At 39.4% G+C, this 17,824-nt stretch overlaps 1 protein-coding gene across 1 annotated transcript in view; it reads right to left on the bottom strand.

The window, feature by feature from the left end:
- LOC107563857 (tripartite motif-containing protein 16-like) overlaps nt 1–6,094 on the bottom strand; it is a 10,078-nt gene extending 3,984 nt beyond the window's left edge. Inside the window, exons 1-3 of the mRNA XM_016248826.1 lie at nt 5,522–6,094; nt 2,636–2,731; nt 2,322–2,555 (exon numbers count right to left, since the gene is read on the bottom strand). Coding sequence (XP_016104312.1) covers nt 2,322–2,555; nt 2,636–2,731; nt 5,522–6,094 — 903 coding nt within the window. The remainder of the gene's footprint in view (nt 1–2,321; nt 2,556–2,635; nt 2,732–5,521) is intronic.
- Nucleotides 6,095–17,824: the final 11,730 nt, after the last annotated feature.

Below are 17,824 nucleotides of genomic sequence, written 5' to 3'. Positions count from 1 at the left end.
TGTATATATATATGTATTGCAGATTTTATATATATATATATATATATATATATATATATATAGTATTTTCATATCTAGGTGGATTTTTTTTAAATTTGTACTACTGTCTGTTCAAAATAAATGAAAAGAAACCGAGCATAGTAGATTTGTCCCCCCGGTGTACCGAAACCGTACCGAACCGTGACCACCGAACCGAGATATGTACCGAACTGTGACATCTGTGTACCATTCCACTCCTAATATATAGTTAGGTCCATTGCAAGGACATATATTGTGTGTGTGTATATATATATAAATAAATTTGTTCACTCCAAGCAGAATCAGTATTTTTAACATTTCTGTTCCTGCATTCCTTCTGTATTAACATTCGGAAACCAGTTTGATTTGAAAAAGTATATAGAATAATGTTTTTTTTAATGTAGCCTAGTTTATAATAATAATAATAATAAAGTACAGCATTTTCTAAACCTTCAAGTCTTCAAGTCATAGTGCTACAGTCATCTTTTATAACAACATTTTGTCCAAATTTTGGCCCTATGAAATTAAGGAAATGGGTTTCTCAAATAATATAGCTCTCCAATACTCAATAACCCACAACATCTGGCTCTGAATTCTTTATTTTTATAGTAAAATTTCGTGGGATTTCATGTCACAGTTAACTGGGCAACCAGAAGTGGTTCATGGGTTCACTTTGAGATCAACACCCCCTAGTGGTGAACCATCGGAGTTTCGAAACAGTGTGACGTAACGAAGCTTCGTTTGCTAAAATCACGAAACCCGGCCGGTTTGATACGTGCTCCGAAACACTGATTTGAAACAATGCAAATGTTTCGACGCTTCGTGAAGCCGTGTTTCGAACACGCCCATCACTATTTGAAAGATTACAGATCTTCTAATCGTGATAACTGATCTCTGGCTAATTTGGTTCTTCTTAAATTTGATCTTTGAAGCAGATTTGTTACGTGACAGCATTAATTAAAGTTTCTTAAGGGTCAAGATCACGTTATCTGTGTCTTCTGCGCTCCATCAAGCCCCTCCCATAATATCTGCCAGCACTCACATTAATGCACGACTCTACATTATCTGTGTAGCATGTGTTTAAGACTCCAATACATTTCTAAAGTTATTATTTTATCATGAATAAATCTTTCAGTGAGTAAAACTGGCTGTGTCTATACTGTAGTATTATAGACTACACAACATTATTAAATTATTTTAAATTAATTTTTAAATGATTATTATTGTAAATTATTATCCCTGGATCAGTAGGATACTCTTGTAACAAAGTAGCAGTGGCTGGGACAAATTTTAAGTATCAATTCTGCTTAAAAAGATGCGATCTAATCCTGTTTACATGAAATAAGCTGCTCCCGAGCAGGTTTAAGCTCACGGACCTGTTGCTATGACAGCAACTCCGGAATAAGCTTCGAAGAACCAAACTATCCAAGATCAGGCCAAATCATCAACAATCACATCCAGCTAACTGAGTTAGCGATGTACGGAGAACGGGCCCGTTTTGTGGATGATCCTTTTGCCTTGCCCTCTGGAGTTGTTCATCTTTTGGACTTACTGGTTTGGACCTTCTGCCTGTTCTTGAACCGTGTACTTGGATTTTGCCCTGTTTTCAATAAACGCTGCACTTGGATCTGCAATTTATAAATCTCTGAGCAGTTCATGTGACAAATAATAACAGCATGGTGAGGCGGTGGTCATGCAAAACGACTATTCAGATCGAGCAGTGCAATGTTTTACGTTTGGTTGACTATTTTATTTTAATAATGAACAGGCTGCACAATTATAGGCAGTTATACATATTGAAATTTGTTACAAATGGTAGTTAAAGACTGATCAATAAAAATAAAAAAAATCTGGGCCAGTATTCACAAAACATCTTAAAGCCAAATGTAGCTCATAACTCACCGATTTAGGAGAAAATCTTAAAAATAATGGGCGTGTCAGTCCTAAATTTAGGACTCCTAAAAGAGTATTTCACAAAGCGTTTTAGCGCTAAAATTAGCTCCTAAAACTGTGTAAAGTTAGGAGTAGTGAAGAGGACTTTTAAGTCACTAAGATCAAGCCACAAACTATCCTAAAATGGCTGTTGCCGGCAATCTGCCTCGGAACGTAAACATTTTAGAAACATTTGACCATAATTACCCTTTAAAAAGGTATCGCCTTTGGTCTCCCATACAATGTTTTTTTGGCTATTGCTACAAATTTACCCAAGCGACCTAAGACTGGTTTTGTGGTCCATATATTTTTGTTTCATAAGGGTTGCTCATGTCCACTATGATCCTGCTGTTCTTCTAGATCTGTGTTACCTGCAGGAACTGGCTGTGATCCTGTGTGTGCTCCAGCTGCTCCAGCTCAGCGTCTCTCCTCCTCAGATCATTGATCTCCTGCTCCAGTCGCTCCAGTCGTCCTTCAGCTCGACTCACTGCAGTCTTCTCCTGATCTCTGATCAGCCGTATCAGCTCAGAGCGGCTTCTCTCAATGGAGCGGATGAGCTCAGTAAAGATCCTCTCACTGTCCTCCACTGCTGTCTGTGCAGAGCGCTGTTAGGACACACAGTGAGTCAGGCTTCAGTGAGTCTGAACTGAGACGGAGACAAACTTCTCTTCTTCTCCAGACTCACCTTCTGAGACTCCACAGCCTCTCTCAGCTGCTGAAGATCTTTCTCTCTCTGCTGGATTCTCTGCTGGAACCTCCTCTGCGTCTCCTTCAGCTGTTTCTGGAGCACAAACCATAACTGGAAATGTCACATTCACTATTCACTTGAAATACTGTCACTAAATCATCAAGTGAAAAGCTGATATGAATTCAGTATCTGCGAAGTGGTGAGACTGAGGGGTTAAAGTTCTAACATGGTTAGGTAAGTTCAAGTACAAGTGTCGTCATATTTTATCAGTGCCTAGTTGTTGTAAACGCTGTGACGTTTTTCTGTGGGCGGAGCTTAGGTGGAGGCAGAAAGATTTCTCTGACTGCTTCGCTAACGCCAGCTATGAAGTTTGGTTAGCTGTTTTATTTTTATTTTTTTTAACAATGACTGAAGAAAATCAGATTTTGCCTGAATATGTAAGGTCACTCACTGTCTGGGACCGCGATTGTTATTTGAGTGAGCATGTACAGGTCGGCCAATCTGGTTTAATCCATTAAAGTTAACTTTTTCAAAGGATGGACGATCTGACAGCATTACCTCCGGTTGAGTGTCTAACAAGAGTAAAGAGAAACTCACCTGTGTCTATCTAGTCATGAAGATGTATATATATTTCAATTTCAGCAGGCAACTTACACTATCTTTCAAAAGTTTGGGATTAGTAAGACTTAAGTCTCTTAAGCTCATCAAGGCTGCATTTATATAGTAAATAGCAAAAATACAGAAAAAAAACAGTAATCTTGCAAATTGTTATTACAATATAAAATAATGGTTTCTATTTTAAAGGTGGGGTAAGGGATTTCTGGTAGCCAAAGTTGACATTTGAAATCATCAAAACAAACTCGCCCCTATTTTGATAGCTCCGCCCCACACATACGTACACAACCCAGGCAACGATTAGTTCTGTGAAACAAAGCAAAACCAATGTTACACCGTGTCTACACCGGACGCGAGTGGCGCGGCGCGACAAAATACTGTAGAACTCATTATAATCAGTGATGCTGTCTACCATAGATATACAGTATATATACATATCTATGGTCTACACTGGATGCGGCGCGGCATGACAAATCCCCGACAGAAAACTGCTGCTGCGTTCTATTCATGACGTATTGACACAAATTTCAAATGATTTTCAACACTTGCTTTGTCGCGTCCAGTGTACTAGACAGACTTTAGCTGTTGCAGCACAGACACGGTGTTACTCACCTATCGAGAAGAAACAAAGTGACCTCGGCGTCCGATCGCAGGCCTTCCGCTCCTTGAGTTCTCTCCAGCGCTGGAAAGCTGGTCCGATATTTACACGTGTCCTACTTATTGCTTTAAGCCTTCTTTTGTTCCGCAGACGTTTTCCTCTTTTGTTTTTTATCCGCCATCTCTATCTTTCTGTCGCTCGGCTCGGCTAATGTCAGTCCTGTGCACTGAACTCTCTCTCCTCCACATCACGAGTAGACACGCCCCCTACTGCTGATTGGCTACAAATTAGTTTTGCTAGTCGGCCCGAATCAGTTTTCTAAAGCGTTTTTGAAAAATCGCTTACCCCACCTTTAATATCCTTTAAAATAAAATGTATTTCTGTGATGCAAAGCTGAATTTCCATCAGCCATTACTCCAGTCTAAAGTGTCACACGATCCTTCAGAAATCATTCTAATATGCTGATTTATTATTAGAATTATCAATGTTGGCAACAGTTGTGCTGCCAAATATTTTTTTGGAAACTGCGATTTTCAGGATTCTTTGAAGTCTAAAAAGTTAAAAAGAACAGCATTTATTCAAAATATAAATCTTTTCTAACGATATAAATCTGCTATCACTTAACAATTTATCCTCGCTGAATAAAAGTTTTAATTTCTTTCAAAGAAAGAAAGAATAAAAATGTACCGACCCCAAACTTTTGATTGTTAGAACAGATTTCTATTTTAAATAAATGCTCTTCTTTTTAACTTTTTATTCATCAAAGAATCCTGGAAAAAAGTATCACATTTTCCAAAAAGAAACATTAAGCAGCACAACAGTTTCCAGCACAGCTCAGCATATTATACTGATTTCTGAAGATCATGTGACACTGAAGACTGGAGTAATGATGCTGAAAAAACAGCTGCGCATCACAGAAATAAATAGGATTTTAATGTATATTAAAACAGAAAAACATTATTTTACATCGTAATAATATTCATATAACATTCAATGTGATGGATACATTATTTGAAGATCAGTGTAAGACCAAATAGTTATTTTAAAGTATATACCTCCTGTAAATGATGTAAGTTTACAGTGACATTACAGTACCTTTACATTACTTTCCATACAGTACATTTAAAGGTGCAGTATGTAATATTCCCAGCTAGCGGTTGAAATGGATACCGCAAAAACCCAGGCATTCCTCCCCGGAACGCACATTTCAGAGTAGAATTACTGGCTATAAACAGCTATGTAAACGTAATATGTTTCCTTAATATCTACAAACATTGTTTTTTTAGGGGCTTTAGAAGAGGCAAAAAATAACATACAGCACCTTTAAAGTAAGATGTGAATATTTTCTAGAAATAAAAACGTAACTTTTGAACTTTCCGTATTTGATTATTCTTTCTTACCAGGTTCTAAAAAATTCCAGCCACAATCGATCACAACAATGTATATACAAATACAGATGATTAAGCATATAAATCATCCGTTTGTTCATTTACACGCACACAGACATTATTTCATACACGACATGCTCTTGCACGTCATAAGATGAATAAATAAATAGATACCTAAAATAAAAAAGGATTATGTTATGGAAGTCATGCAAGTTTGAAACAACATGAGGATAAGTAAATGATGAATGTTCATTTCTGGGTGAACTACTTCTTTGTTCATACCTGTTTCTCAGTCCTCTGTGCTGCAGCTGATACAGTGTGGTGGTTTTTATGTTCATCTATTGCACACAGCACACATATATATTTGTGGTCAGTGAGACAGAAAACCTCAAGGAGCTTGTCATGTTTCTGGCAGATCATCTCCTGCAGTCGTCCAGTGGCTTCAGTCAAATTGTGTCTCTTTCCTCTAAAGAAACTCTCGTGTTGTTCGAGGTGATTCTGACAGTAAGAGTTCAGACACATCAGACAGGACTTGACGGCTTTGTATTTTCTTCCAGTACAGACGTCACACTGCACATCTCCAGCTCCAGCGTCACAGTCTGCAGGAAGGTTAGTCTTCTTCAGTTTCTCCACCACTTCAGCCAGCATGGTGTTTTTAGCTAAAGCAGGTCTTGGGCTGAAGGTCTGTCTGCACTGAGGGCAGCTGTAGACTCTCTTCTGATCCTCCTGATCCCAGCAGCCTGTAATACAGATCTTACAGTAACTGTGTCCACAGGAAGTGGTCACTGGATCCTTCAGGAGATCCAGACACACTGCACACAAGAACTCATCCTGAGAAAATCTGGCTTCTGCCATTTTACTACAAGTATACAGCGACACAAACACACAACCGCGCAACTACTCTTAAGTTTCAGTTTCCCTGAACTGAGGAGATTACAGTTTCCTCCTTCTGTGTTAGAGTGACGTGTGAAAATCAGGTTCTTCTTGCAAGTCTAAAGGTCTCAAATAATAAACAGTGTCTATTTACACTAAGTGTAAAAAGCCTGCCTTGTTGGCAGAAGCTATTTACACTAACTCCGCCCACCAACGTGTGGTACAGTCAGACAAAAGACAAGGTTACAAAAGACGCCTGCAAAATAAAAGCCCTAGTGGCATAGGTAGCAAAGTGCGTAACAGCTACATTTTGACACGAATAACTGGAGTTCGAATGAACCTTTTGCCGAACTCATTCTTCTCCCTTTTCACATCACATATCACATCAGAAAGGCATTTATTTTCAATAAAAATGAAGGAAATGATTGAAAAGTTTCAAATAAGGTTAAGGTTAAGAATAGGGTAGGTCAAAGTCCTTTTAAGACAAGTCACGTCACTTGGCGGCCATCTTTGAAATGCCCCTCGGGCATTCAAGTGCAGCTCCTATCTCTTTGAATGGGGAAACATCAAATTCTTCAAAACTGTTAACTAAGCTTACGATTAAATTTCATATTTGAAATCACCAAAGAAATCTGACAACAACTGTGTCATAAATGTTGTTTCTCTGCTCAAAATAGCGTTATAAAAAGCCTATTTTTCAGGCTAGATCAGCCAGTGCGCAGTCCTAATACTGCGTTCAAGTCCTCCTGGGACGTTCGTACGTATGAGTTGACAAGTCGTAATTACGACGTCAGGTGCGTTCAAGTCAGTTTAGTCGGCACAAGATGGCGGTGTACCTTCTTTTAATAAATTACAAGAAAATACAACAGGGTCTGCATTTTTTAACTTGGATTTCATTAACTAGCTGCGTAACAAGAACATGACCAATTTAAGTTTATAGGACAACTAAACGATCAATTTAAACAATAATTGACCGTCAACTACAGACGTTGCATCCATCGACTCCGCCATGTTTCTCATTGACACGCCCCCTACTCAGAAACTCGGGGCTTAAAGAAAATTTTGAGTTTCCCCACTCGTAATAACAACTTTGTGGTGGCGTTCATGTGCATTCAACTCGTAAATACGATCTATCCGACATGACTTGAACGCACCATTAGAGCACGTCTCGGAGCGCTGACTGTTTCTATAGCAACCGGGACTTCTAACGGCAGCTGCAGTGACGAGCTGACTTTACCGATTAGCGATTGGCTCTATTAATCAGAAGGTGGGGCTTCCAGCGATTGAGCGGCCATATTGAGCGTTGCATTTTTCCCCATTCAAAACAATACGAGTGACACGTCTTGGGTATTCTATAGTCTTTGGGTAGGTGTAGGGAGGGCTATATTGTCTCAAATCTAAATTTAATTTTGGTAACACTTTATTTCGATAGTCCACTTTAGACATTCTATTAACAGTAAGTAACTTTGCAACTACATGTCAACTAGCAGTTAATAGAGTATTAGTATAATGTACTACAATAGCGGTGCAGATATCTGGCACTATTTGCACTAAGTAGTATAAATAGCATCTAACTACTATTGCAAAGAAAATACTATTTTTTAAAATGTAAAAAGAATCTATCTCTATCTGCATATGTAAACAGCATATCACTAAAATACTGCTATTTTTACTTAGTTTATAGGGGTTTTAGTTTATTTAACTTAGAACCATACTATAACATAAAAAAGTATCATTAATATTTATGTAAATCTTGGTGTAAAAAGGTCATAGAGGGAGGAAATTAAAAGTTATTACCATGTTCTCTTGAGCCAGCTGGGCTACTCGATAGTTAATTGCCTGTAATACAATATATTTGTTAATACTTAATAATATAAATCTGATTTTGTATTAAGTCAAAGGACAGCATTTGCGTTTCACATACACAGCAGCTATGTTAATCACAGTTCAATTAATTTCAGATGTTAATAGCAAAACAATATTACTCATTTACACTTGAGTAATCAGTGTAACCATAGCATGGCCAACAAAGACTCTCCCAACAAGTCCGGTGGGCAAACACTGCGGATATCCTTTATTGACACTGGAAATCTGCGGGACACACAAGCCAGGGTTTGATTTTCATCACGGCCTCCAGTGAATAAGTTCTTCAGCTTTTCCTTTAAACACACATTGCAAAACAACAAACAAACTGTTCATTCCTTTACTTTACAGCGTAATTTAAGACAAAATTAAAAAGGAAAAAAACTTGAGTTTTCTGCCTTTGTCATTGTCTTTTATAGCATATAATTGTGCTACAAATGAAGACTTAAAGGAGGGCTACTATGCTTTTTCACTTTTTCAACTTTAGTTAGTCTGTAATGTTGCTGTTTGAGCATAAAAAAGATCTGCAAAGTTACAAAGCTCAAAGTCCAATTCAAAAGGAGATATTTTATTTAACAGAAATCACTTTTCAAAAACTACAACGAACGACTCGTTTGGACTACAACGCATATTTTCCAGGATTTGTGATATCACAATTATCGAACCAATCACAGCGTACGCTGGCCCAGCTAACCAATCACAGCGCACGCTGGCCCAGCTGAACCAATCACAGCGCACGCTGGCCCAGCTGAACCAATCACAGCGCACGCTGGCCCAACTAACCAATCACAACACACGCTGGCCCAGCTATCCAATCACAGCACATTTCATATTTCAGAAGGCGGGCCTTCATTTGATACAGGAACTATTCGAGCCGTTCATGCCAGACTGGGGAGAGAGATGTTGTAATAATGTAAAATATGTGAAAAATAAAGTGTTTTTCGAACAACAGAGTATGAGAGCCTGTTCTAGTACACCCCCAAAACAAAATCAAGACTTTGTAAAAGAGCATAATAGGACCCCTTTAAGGTCATTGCACACCGAGCCCGAAAGTTTTGCATGTTCAAAAAATAAATACGACCTCACGTTGTGTCAATCACGTTTATACACTGCCTCCGAAACTTCCATCCGGCATAAAAAATTCGGATCAGGTTCGATTTTCTGCGTTTTCGCATCCATTGCACGCATTTTGATAGGAAAGGATGATCAATAAGAAAAAACAAGTACGAAAATGTCGTACTCAGTGTGCAAGGACCTTTAGTGCTGTCATGTGGGATGTTCAGTTTGCCGCCAAAAGTAGGCTGGGGAGGTTTCTGTCCATCTAAAAACAAAAATGTTTTATGAAAAACAGGTTGTTTACTTTGGTGTAACTTTGCGATTTTTGCATCAAAATATGGTAATTTTATTATTTTAGCGCTTCCACAATTTATACAATTTTATTATTTTGTAATGTGATATAATGAGGAATCCTACCATCAGAGTACAGTCCTAGCATCCCATGCAATCCAACAAACGACCTCAATATCAACCTTAAAAGTCCGGTTGATTTCTCGTTATAGTTGAACTCGTTATAGTTGCGCCGCCTCTACTGCCACGACTCCTGAAAACCTTTTTCATTCTGCGTCGCCCCATCAAGCTCTCGCTGGATCCGCTCCTCTGCTATCAACGAGAGGAACGTCTGTTCTTCCTCAACAGACAACGAAACAGCCACTTTTTGGTTGTTAAAAAAGGTGCGCTCGTTCAAAACAGTTGCGTTCGATCCTTCGCTGGCTGTGCTGATTTAAATCTAGCGGTTCTGTTGTGTTTGTGTCACAAGTTCAGTGACGCAGGTAGTGACGATTCTCTCCGGCCAATCCGTGATCAGCAGAGTTTACACATCACGTTTTGGTAACTGTACGGTTCACTTGGAACCTCAACCAAGTTGGTACTAAAAAAAGTACCAGGTACTGTACCCAGTAACAAAAATGTTTTATGAAAAACAGGTTGTTTACTTTGGTGTAACTTTGCGATTTTTGCATCAAAATATGGTAATTTTATTATTTTAGCGCTTCCACAATTTATACAATTTTATTATTTTGTAATGTGATATAATGAGGAATCCTACCATCAGAGTACAGTCCTAGCATCCCATGCAATCCAACAAACGACCTCAATATCAACCTTAAAAGTCCGGTTGATTTCTCGTTATAGTTGAACTCGTTATAGTTGCGCCGCCTCTACTGCCACGACTCCTGAAAACCTTTTTCATTCTGCGTCGCCCCATCAAGCTCTCGCTGGATCCGCTCCTCTGCTATCAACGAGAGGAACGTCTGTTCTTCCTCAACAGACAACGAAACAGCCACTTTTTGGTTGTTAAAAAAGGTGCGCTCGTTCAAAACAGTTGCGTTCGATCCTTCGCTGGCTGTGCTGATTTAAATCTAGCGGTTCTGTTGTGTTTGTGTCACAAGTTCAGTGACGCAGGTAGTGACGATTCTCTCCGGCCAATCCGTGATCAGCAGAGTTTACACATCACGTTTTGGTAACTGTACGGTTCACTTGGAACCTCAACCAAGTTGGTACTAAAAAAAGTACCAGGTACTGTACCCAGTGGAAAACCCCCCAAAAGTGAACCGTACCGTGCCGTACCATGCCGTGGAAAAGCGCCATAAGGTGCCTGGGGACTCCTGAAAAATCCACCACACTCCCATCTTTCGATGTACACAACGATGTGATGTTCCAGTTCCTTGACACTGACAGTTCCACTGTCCTACCACTGCATCAAATGTCACTCTTGTTCTCCTAAACTGACACGTGTTGTCTGTTTTATTTGTGAACACAGCAAAAAAAATAAAATACCACTGTTCAGAGTATCCTTTGTCTCCAAAAAAATACTGGAAAGACTCGAATCAACTCCATGGTAGATTGCAGCGTTGTTGAGTTCCCATTTGAACAGTGTCTGAGGACACTAGACCTTTGCTCAGCATGTCTTTCAGTGAGCTACACTGTAGTTCTGCAGGCTTTACATATGACTTGGCAGTCTTGGTTCTTTCAAGGTGTACACACTCTTTTCCAGGATTTCCAGAAGACCAAGCAATCGGCATAAATCGGCGACAGTTCTCTACCTCACAGTCAGTATTTAGTAGATTTGTTGACTTGACAACATGAATTGGGAAAACCAGACTATGTTCATATTTTTGAGTAACATAGATTCCGTTCCTTGCATCAATACATATCAAGGGTGTAGTGTCATAGTTGTGTGCATCCCTGATATGATATCTTTGTACATTTTTGGGTGCACTTTGGACAGCTTTGCAGTGTGGACATGGAAAACGTTTTAGAGGCTTTCTGTATAGCCTGTTTTTCACACAAAACAAGAGATTACTACAAACAGCAAGAGACTTTTAAAATTACACTAAAAAGCACACACATAGACAAACAATAGAGAAAGACACAAGGATGCAGAGGATACACATGAGAAAACAATTACATGTAAACAAAAAAGATGAAACAAGTAGCATAAGCAGTGATTATGATATTACGAAGTGCCATCTCACAATCAATATACACCGCACAGAACAGTAGAATGCCATGATGCCATCCTATCATCAACCCAAAACACCTCAGAGCATGTGATAGCTTTTTTTAGCCAAAAATAGTGAAAAAGTGACATGTCTCATATGTTACATGTTAAAGTTGATTTCAAAAACAGACAGACAATCACAAAGAGGGGAAAACAAAGGAAGCCAATCCAAGAGACTCACAGAGATAAGTGATACTTCCTAAATAAACCCGGAAAACAACTAAAGACAAAACACAACAGGACATCAAGAGCCTTTTGAAAAATCATATTTTACAATGAAATTATGTATGTATTTACTGTTAGTTTCAATAAAGTTGTCATTATAGGGTGACCAGTACCAAACGGTTTCAACTGCCAGTTGTCTAATCAATCAGCACTCATAGAGAGTAACGACCATAATTCATTAAAGAGTACATGTAACAATCCTTTGGAAAATCACATCGCCTGGCTCAACACATTTCTATTGCCAATACATCACAAGGGTCATTTGTTCTACTATTATTTGAAAAGATAATACAATAATTGATTGTAACATTCTTTGGATGGGTTCAGTGCCTTGGTGATGTTGATTTAAAAAAAGATTGTTGCAAGATGCCACAGTAGAACACATACCATGTGTCATGATCTCTAGCTGGCATGCCTGTGAGCTTCGCTAGAGGTTTTATATATTCTGTGGAAGGCGTAAAATGTTCATCCAATCAAAACGCTCATTCCGAGCATTTTTATTGACTTTCCTACCTGCCTGTCAACATATGCATTTACATACCTCTGCGCACCGGTTCATGCAGACAGGATACGTCATCAGCACATTCACGAACGCTATGCAGACAGGGCGAGAATGGTAGGCAAACATCAACAACCTGACCTTCCTTCCTGGTATTGTAGTACTTCTACTAACTGTGCTATAAAGTTTTCTCAATGGTGAATGACGCATGGTGTATTGTAGTAATGTTGTCCCTGGTCTGTGTGTGTTCAGGGACGGCGATTTGCAGGAAGAGTGGGACGTTCGCTTTCAGTGCTATCAGGCTGAAGTTAGCATTTTCCAAGATGTCCTACTGCACCTTTAAACCGTCAGGCCGCTGAGTCCCGAGCCACCAACAGGGCTGCGGCTAAAGGGGTGTCCGTTAACCAGTCAGGAATGAAAAACAGAAAGCAGTCCGAGGGCAAATGCAGAGAGCAAGGTCAAACAGGTGGGAGATCAGACAGGTAGACAGAAAAACCAGGGACAGTTCAGAACCAAGGTCAGGGGCAGGAGAGAGTCAAAGCCAAAGAGCAGTCGGCAATGCCATCCAAGGGAAAATCCGTAATCCACAACCTAAAGCCAAATCAAAGAGTTAAATCTGGTGACAGACAAAATCCCACACTCTGATTGCAATCAGCTGTGAAAGGCCACCACATGGAAAAATGCAAACAAAAATAAAGCAAAGAGGAGAGAAATGCTCAGAAATATTAAATGCAAATATCATATAATCATGTCAGGACGGGTCACACTAAACACTGCCCCTCTTAGGTTTACCTTGCATGGTGGATGTCTTTATTTATTTTTATTTTTTTAAACAAGTTGGAGTTGTCTGGGTTTTGAATGGAAGATGTTGATATTTTTGCCATAATCCAATTTATCTGTTAATTTTCAGTTCTCTGCATCTAATGTGTTGGCTCTCTGACCCTCCATAGACAGCAAGGTTACTACCACGATAAAGTATGAAGCGGGAATAAGCGCATACATCAGGATACTCACCACAATGGCGGCGTGACACAGCATAAGGGATGAGGAGCAGAAGAATTGTTGAATAAAGTCATTTTTGTTTTCTTTGTAAACAAAGTATTCTCGTAGCTTCGTAAAATTTCGGTTGAACCTTATTGCTACGTTTCTGGACCTTGATTGTGGTAGTACCCTTGCTGTCTATGGCGGGTCGGAGAGCTCTTGGATTTTATCAGAAATATCTTAATTTGCGTTCCGAAGATGAACGAAGGTTTTAAGGTGATGATACACAGGGAAACGTTTTGAGCAATATTGCCGGGCAATGTTTCCAAGCAATGTTGCTTGGCTACTTTCCCATTGAGAATGGGCAAAAAATTATCTGGATCCGTTAGATCGGTTGTCTGCAATTTTTTGAGATCCTCCAATCAGAATGCTAGCCGCGAATCACGTGACCATCTTGGAGCTGTCGGAAAAAATTCAAACAAGATGGCAGCTTCTTAGCGGCAGTGGAGCGAGGAAAAGGAGCATGAACTTATCTTTTTACGCTGGTAAGTTGTCATGTGTCAACCCAAAATAGGGAATTTACCTCACTTAATGCTTAAAATACTAAAGGTTGTCCAATTTAAGGGTACAGTAAGCAATTTTTTAAAAAGATGGTCGGACCGAGCACCACAGCAAACAATGGTGGAGGAGAGGGCGATTTGCAGAATGTCTGTAGAAACAGAGAGATTAGATGATACAAAAGAAAAGCTCAGAGGAATATCACTGGAAAATGAAGGGTTATGATCAGGCAAGAGCTTTAGGACCCGTGTTAATGGAGAGACCTGATTCTAATGTTATGTTGTTTCATCTCCATACGCGAGTAACTGGTTTTGCGGTTTCACTGAAACAAGAAATACTGTTGCTGTAATGTTAGTTTTTTTTAAAGATTAATTGTTTTGGCATTTATTTTGACAGGACAGATCAGAATTGACAGGAAGGCGAAGTGGGAGAGAGAGAAGGGGGCAGGATCGGGAAAGGTCCTGGAGTCAGGAATGGAACACGGGACGCCCATAGCGCAGCGGAGCCGACGAGACGAGAGGTGTGCGGATCCATATGCAAGCTTTTATTAATAAACATGGTCAAAAAACACAGGCAGGGTCGAACAACAGCAAACAGGTATGGCACAGGCAAGACAAAAGAGCAATCCAAATCGGGCTTGAGTCAGACGACAGCGAACGTTATCCAGAGGGCTTGACAAAGAGTAGCTTGAGAGGTAATCCGAAAACGAGAGCAATAGTCCAGGCGAGGGGCAAACACAGTCCGAAACGGCAAGGCAAAAGGTAAATCCAAGATACGCGGGCAAGAATCAGGAAATCAGGAAACACAACGAGACTAGACTAAGACTAGGAACTAAAAACTAAGACAGGGAAATACTCAGTGTTGAATGGTGGCGTGAGACTGATTTATATAGTGTGTGTGTTATTGGTAGCAGCTGTGTGTGATTGGTTTAAGGTGAGTTTGTGATTAGTGCGATGGAGCATGGGAAATGGTCCAGGGTGATGTGTAACAGTCTGTGTAGTGTGAAAGTCCATGTGGAGAGCGGGTGACCTCTGGTGGTGAGTGAACGGAAGTTTATAGACCAGATTCGTGATGGGCACTGTATGTCGGCGCGCTGCCCACAAGGCTATCGGCGCCGACGTTGTAATGTTAGTTTTAAGTGTTTTGAGTTGACCAACAACAAACTCTTGCTTGTATACTCTTGTGTAGGTCTAACGTTACTGTGTTTATTTTTTGTGTGCTTCCTTGTCGTTAGTTCATTATATTAGCTTTATTTTTCGTGAATCATTATTTTGCTTCGCTTCTGCTATGATAAACCGACATCCACTCTTGCACTGGATGTGTAAGCTGTGCAGGTAAACCTCACCGATCGGGGCTCGGAGTAGGCTGCTGTGACCAGATGGTAACATGTACACAAGTTTGTTTGGGTTGATTTGAAATATCGAGTGTTCAGCAACAATTCTAGGAAATCGCTTACTGCACCTTTAATGTGCCCAGGCTGTAATTTAGACATCAAATATTTTTAACCACCGCTCCATATACTTTTTATGGTATTTAGCTAACTTGAGGTGATTTTGCTTACAGCTAGCTAGCTGACTTGTCTTGTTAACAGTGACAGATGATACAAGATGATGTTAGACAAACACTGTTCCAATGTACATATTCAGAGAACGACTACTTGTGGAACCCAAAGGCAAAGCTATATATAAACACCGGGACCTTAAAACGAAGGCCTTCCAGGCTCACAGATGTGCAACAACTTACGTATAACCAATACATCCCATTGTGAAAATTCCTTTATGTATATATTTTTTAAACTTCTGATGGCTATTGTAATAATTTTGTTGCAGTAGCATTATTTATCTACAACATAGTATTTACAGGATTACAGACATGAACAAAGGTTAACAGCCTTTTCTCAAAGCAGCTAGAATAATTAAACTTATTTTAATGGCGGATTGTAATCCAAAAAGGTCCAAACAACAATCATTAGTGATAACTGGAGATTCACCTGTAATCAAAAGGAAAAGACTTCAGACTTTGTTGTGGCTACAGAAAAAAAGAGAATGCAACCGGGCCCTTGCGAAAAGAAGAATAAATGCCAGCAGGACTTTTGAAATGTGGCGTGAACTCTGTTTTGAAGGGGTTTAAAATGGATGCAGATGGCTTTTTTCTGCTGGATAAGAAAGACATTTCAATGGTGACAAAGTACAAAGACAATAATAATTTACATGGTTTGATGTGATATGAGCTAAGTGATCATTAGATTTAATCACCAGTGGTAGAGCGATGTATTGTAATGCTTTTCTTTTCTCAGTTGGTTAGAACAAAAGTGGCAGACATATTACTTGTGATATTTTCACATTCAGATGACCTTTTCTGGTGAAAATTGTTATTTGGGTAAAATTCTTCCAAGACGTAGAATCTATGATTCCAAAGTACAGTGAATATCCACACCGGTGCGGTGACTATCAGCCACACATCAAAACATTAGATTCATTCATGCTGAGGAGCCGTGCCGATGCACAACCCACATAAAGTTGATAATTCTGCAAATAACTGCAATTGCAGGTTTCAAACAGAGATGGCGACAAAGAGGCAAAACTTACAGGCTGCAGCTTTAAATCGAATCGTAAGTAGTAACTTAGATTAGATTTTCTCTGCATGAGGGGAGTGAATGAACAGCGCTCTCTTCCATCCTCAACGACTGAGGTGAGACCCTTGAGCAAGACACCGAATCCCCAACTGCTCCCCAGGTGCCGCAGCAAAAATGGCTGCCCACTGCTCCGGGTGTGTTTTCATGGTGTGTGCACTACTCACTGCTGTCAACTTTTATGATGGCTATTGTATAAAATAAAAATAGAAATAATACTTTATATTAGGGATGCACCGAATGTTCGGCAAACGAAATTATTTGGCCGAAAATAGCAAAAAAAAAATGTTTTGGTGTTCGGCCGAATAAGCGAAAAGGCAGAATAATAGGTACCGAACAATGACTAATGCGATCAAATAGAGGCACGCGCTAATGCAGCAAACATGTCGGCAGTGTGAAAGTATTTAAAGCTATCAGAGAAAGACTCAGAAATCATTACAAGCACGAAGCACCGACAGCGAGAGACGTCTCCGATGAGAAGAAGAGGTGACTAATGCTGGTGGTTAGGCTACTGTATGATGACTGAAATCGCAAAATGGCCTCAAACGATTAGTAAATAAACGGCAGAATGTTATATTTTCTAATGCACGCACGAATTGCATGTATTCTGGGAGCGCTGCACGAGCTCGCGGCGCCAGGCTTCAAAGTTCAATGCGCGAGGAAAATCTGCGCTGAACTGTTACTCGTCAGTTGATCAGTAACATTTTTGTGAATTTTTTTTTTAAAGGCACGTGACAATGCGATACTTGCGACAAACATCTTCCCAAATCCGTAATGAGAATCATTTATAAATCTGCATGCTGTTGTCAACAAAAAGAAGCTGCCAAAATAAAAGCCGAGAAAAGCAACAACTCCCATCAACATTCATAAATGATAGTAGTGTAATTTTACTGTTGTTCTGTAAAATAAAATAGTAAGACACTAATAATGATAATAATAATTACCCTACAACAGCTCTATTAATGCATTTATTATAACATTCACACATAGTGTTCAAATTGGGATCTGCAATATATTCTAACGTTTTAAAATAATTATCTTCTGCTCAGCAAGGCTGCCTTTATTTGTACAGTAAAAAATACATGCCTGATTCAAGTCTCAAAAATGGGCAAAAATTATTTTTTTACTAACTTATTAATTTTGAGTTAAATTGTGCTTTGTTGGTATAATGTCTGCTAGAATGTTAAAAAAATGTTCAGTGTTAAGTAAAAAAATTTAAATTGTTGTTTTGTAATTTATTTTTTATTTGAAAAGCAGGACAAAACAGTAAAAAGCACATTTCGGCTATTTAATTTATGCAATAGTGAAAAAAATGGCAAAATAGGCCTACATGGAGGAAAAATGCGAAAAACTGTTCGGTATTCGGCCTTCGGCCCAGTGTTTCATTTTGTTCGG

This window comes from Sinocyclocheilus grahami, unplaced genomic scaffold, assembly GCF_001515645.1.
Source record: "Sinocyclocheilus grahami isolate Dianchi unplaced genomic scaffold, SAMN03320097.WGS_v1.1 scaffold893.1, whole genome shotgun sequence".
Taxonomy (NCBI): domain Eukaryota; kingdom Metazoa; phylum Chordata; class Actinopteri; order Cypriniformes; family Cyprinidae; genus Sinocyclocheilus; species Sinocyclocheilus grahami.
This window is presented reverse-complemented; position numbering and strand designations above follow the sequence as displayed.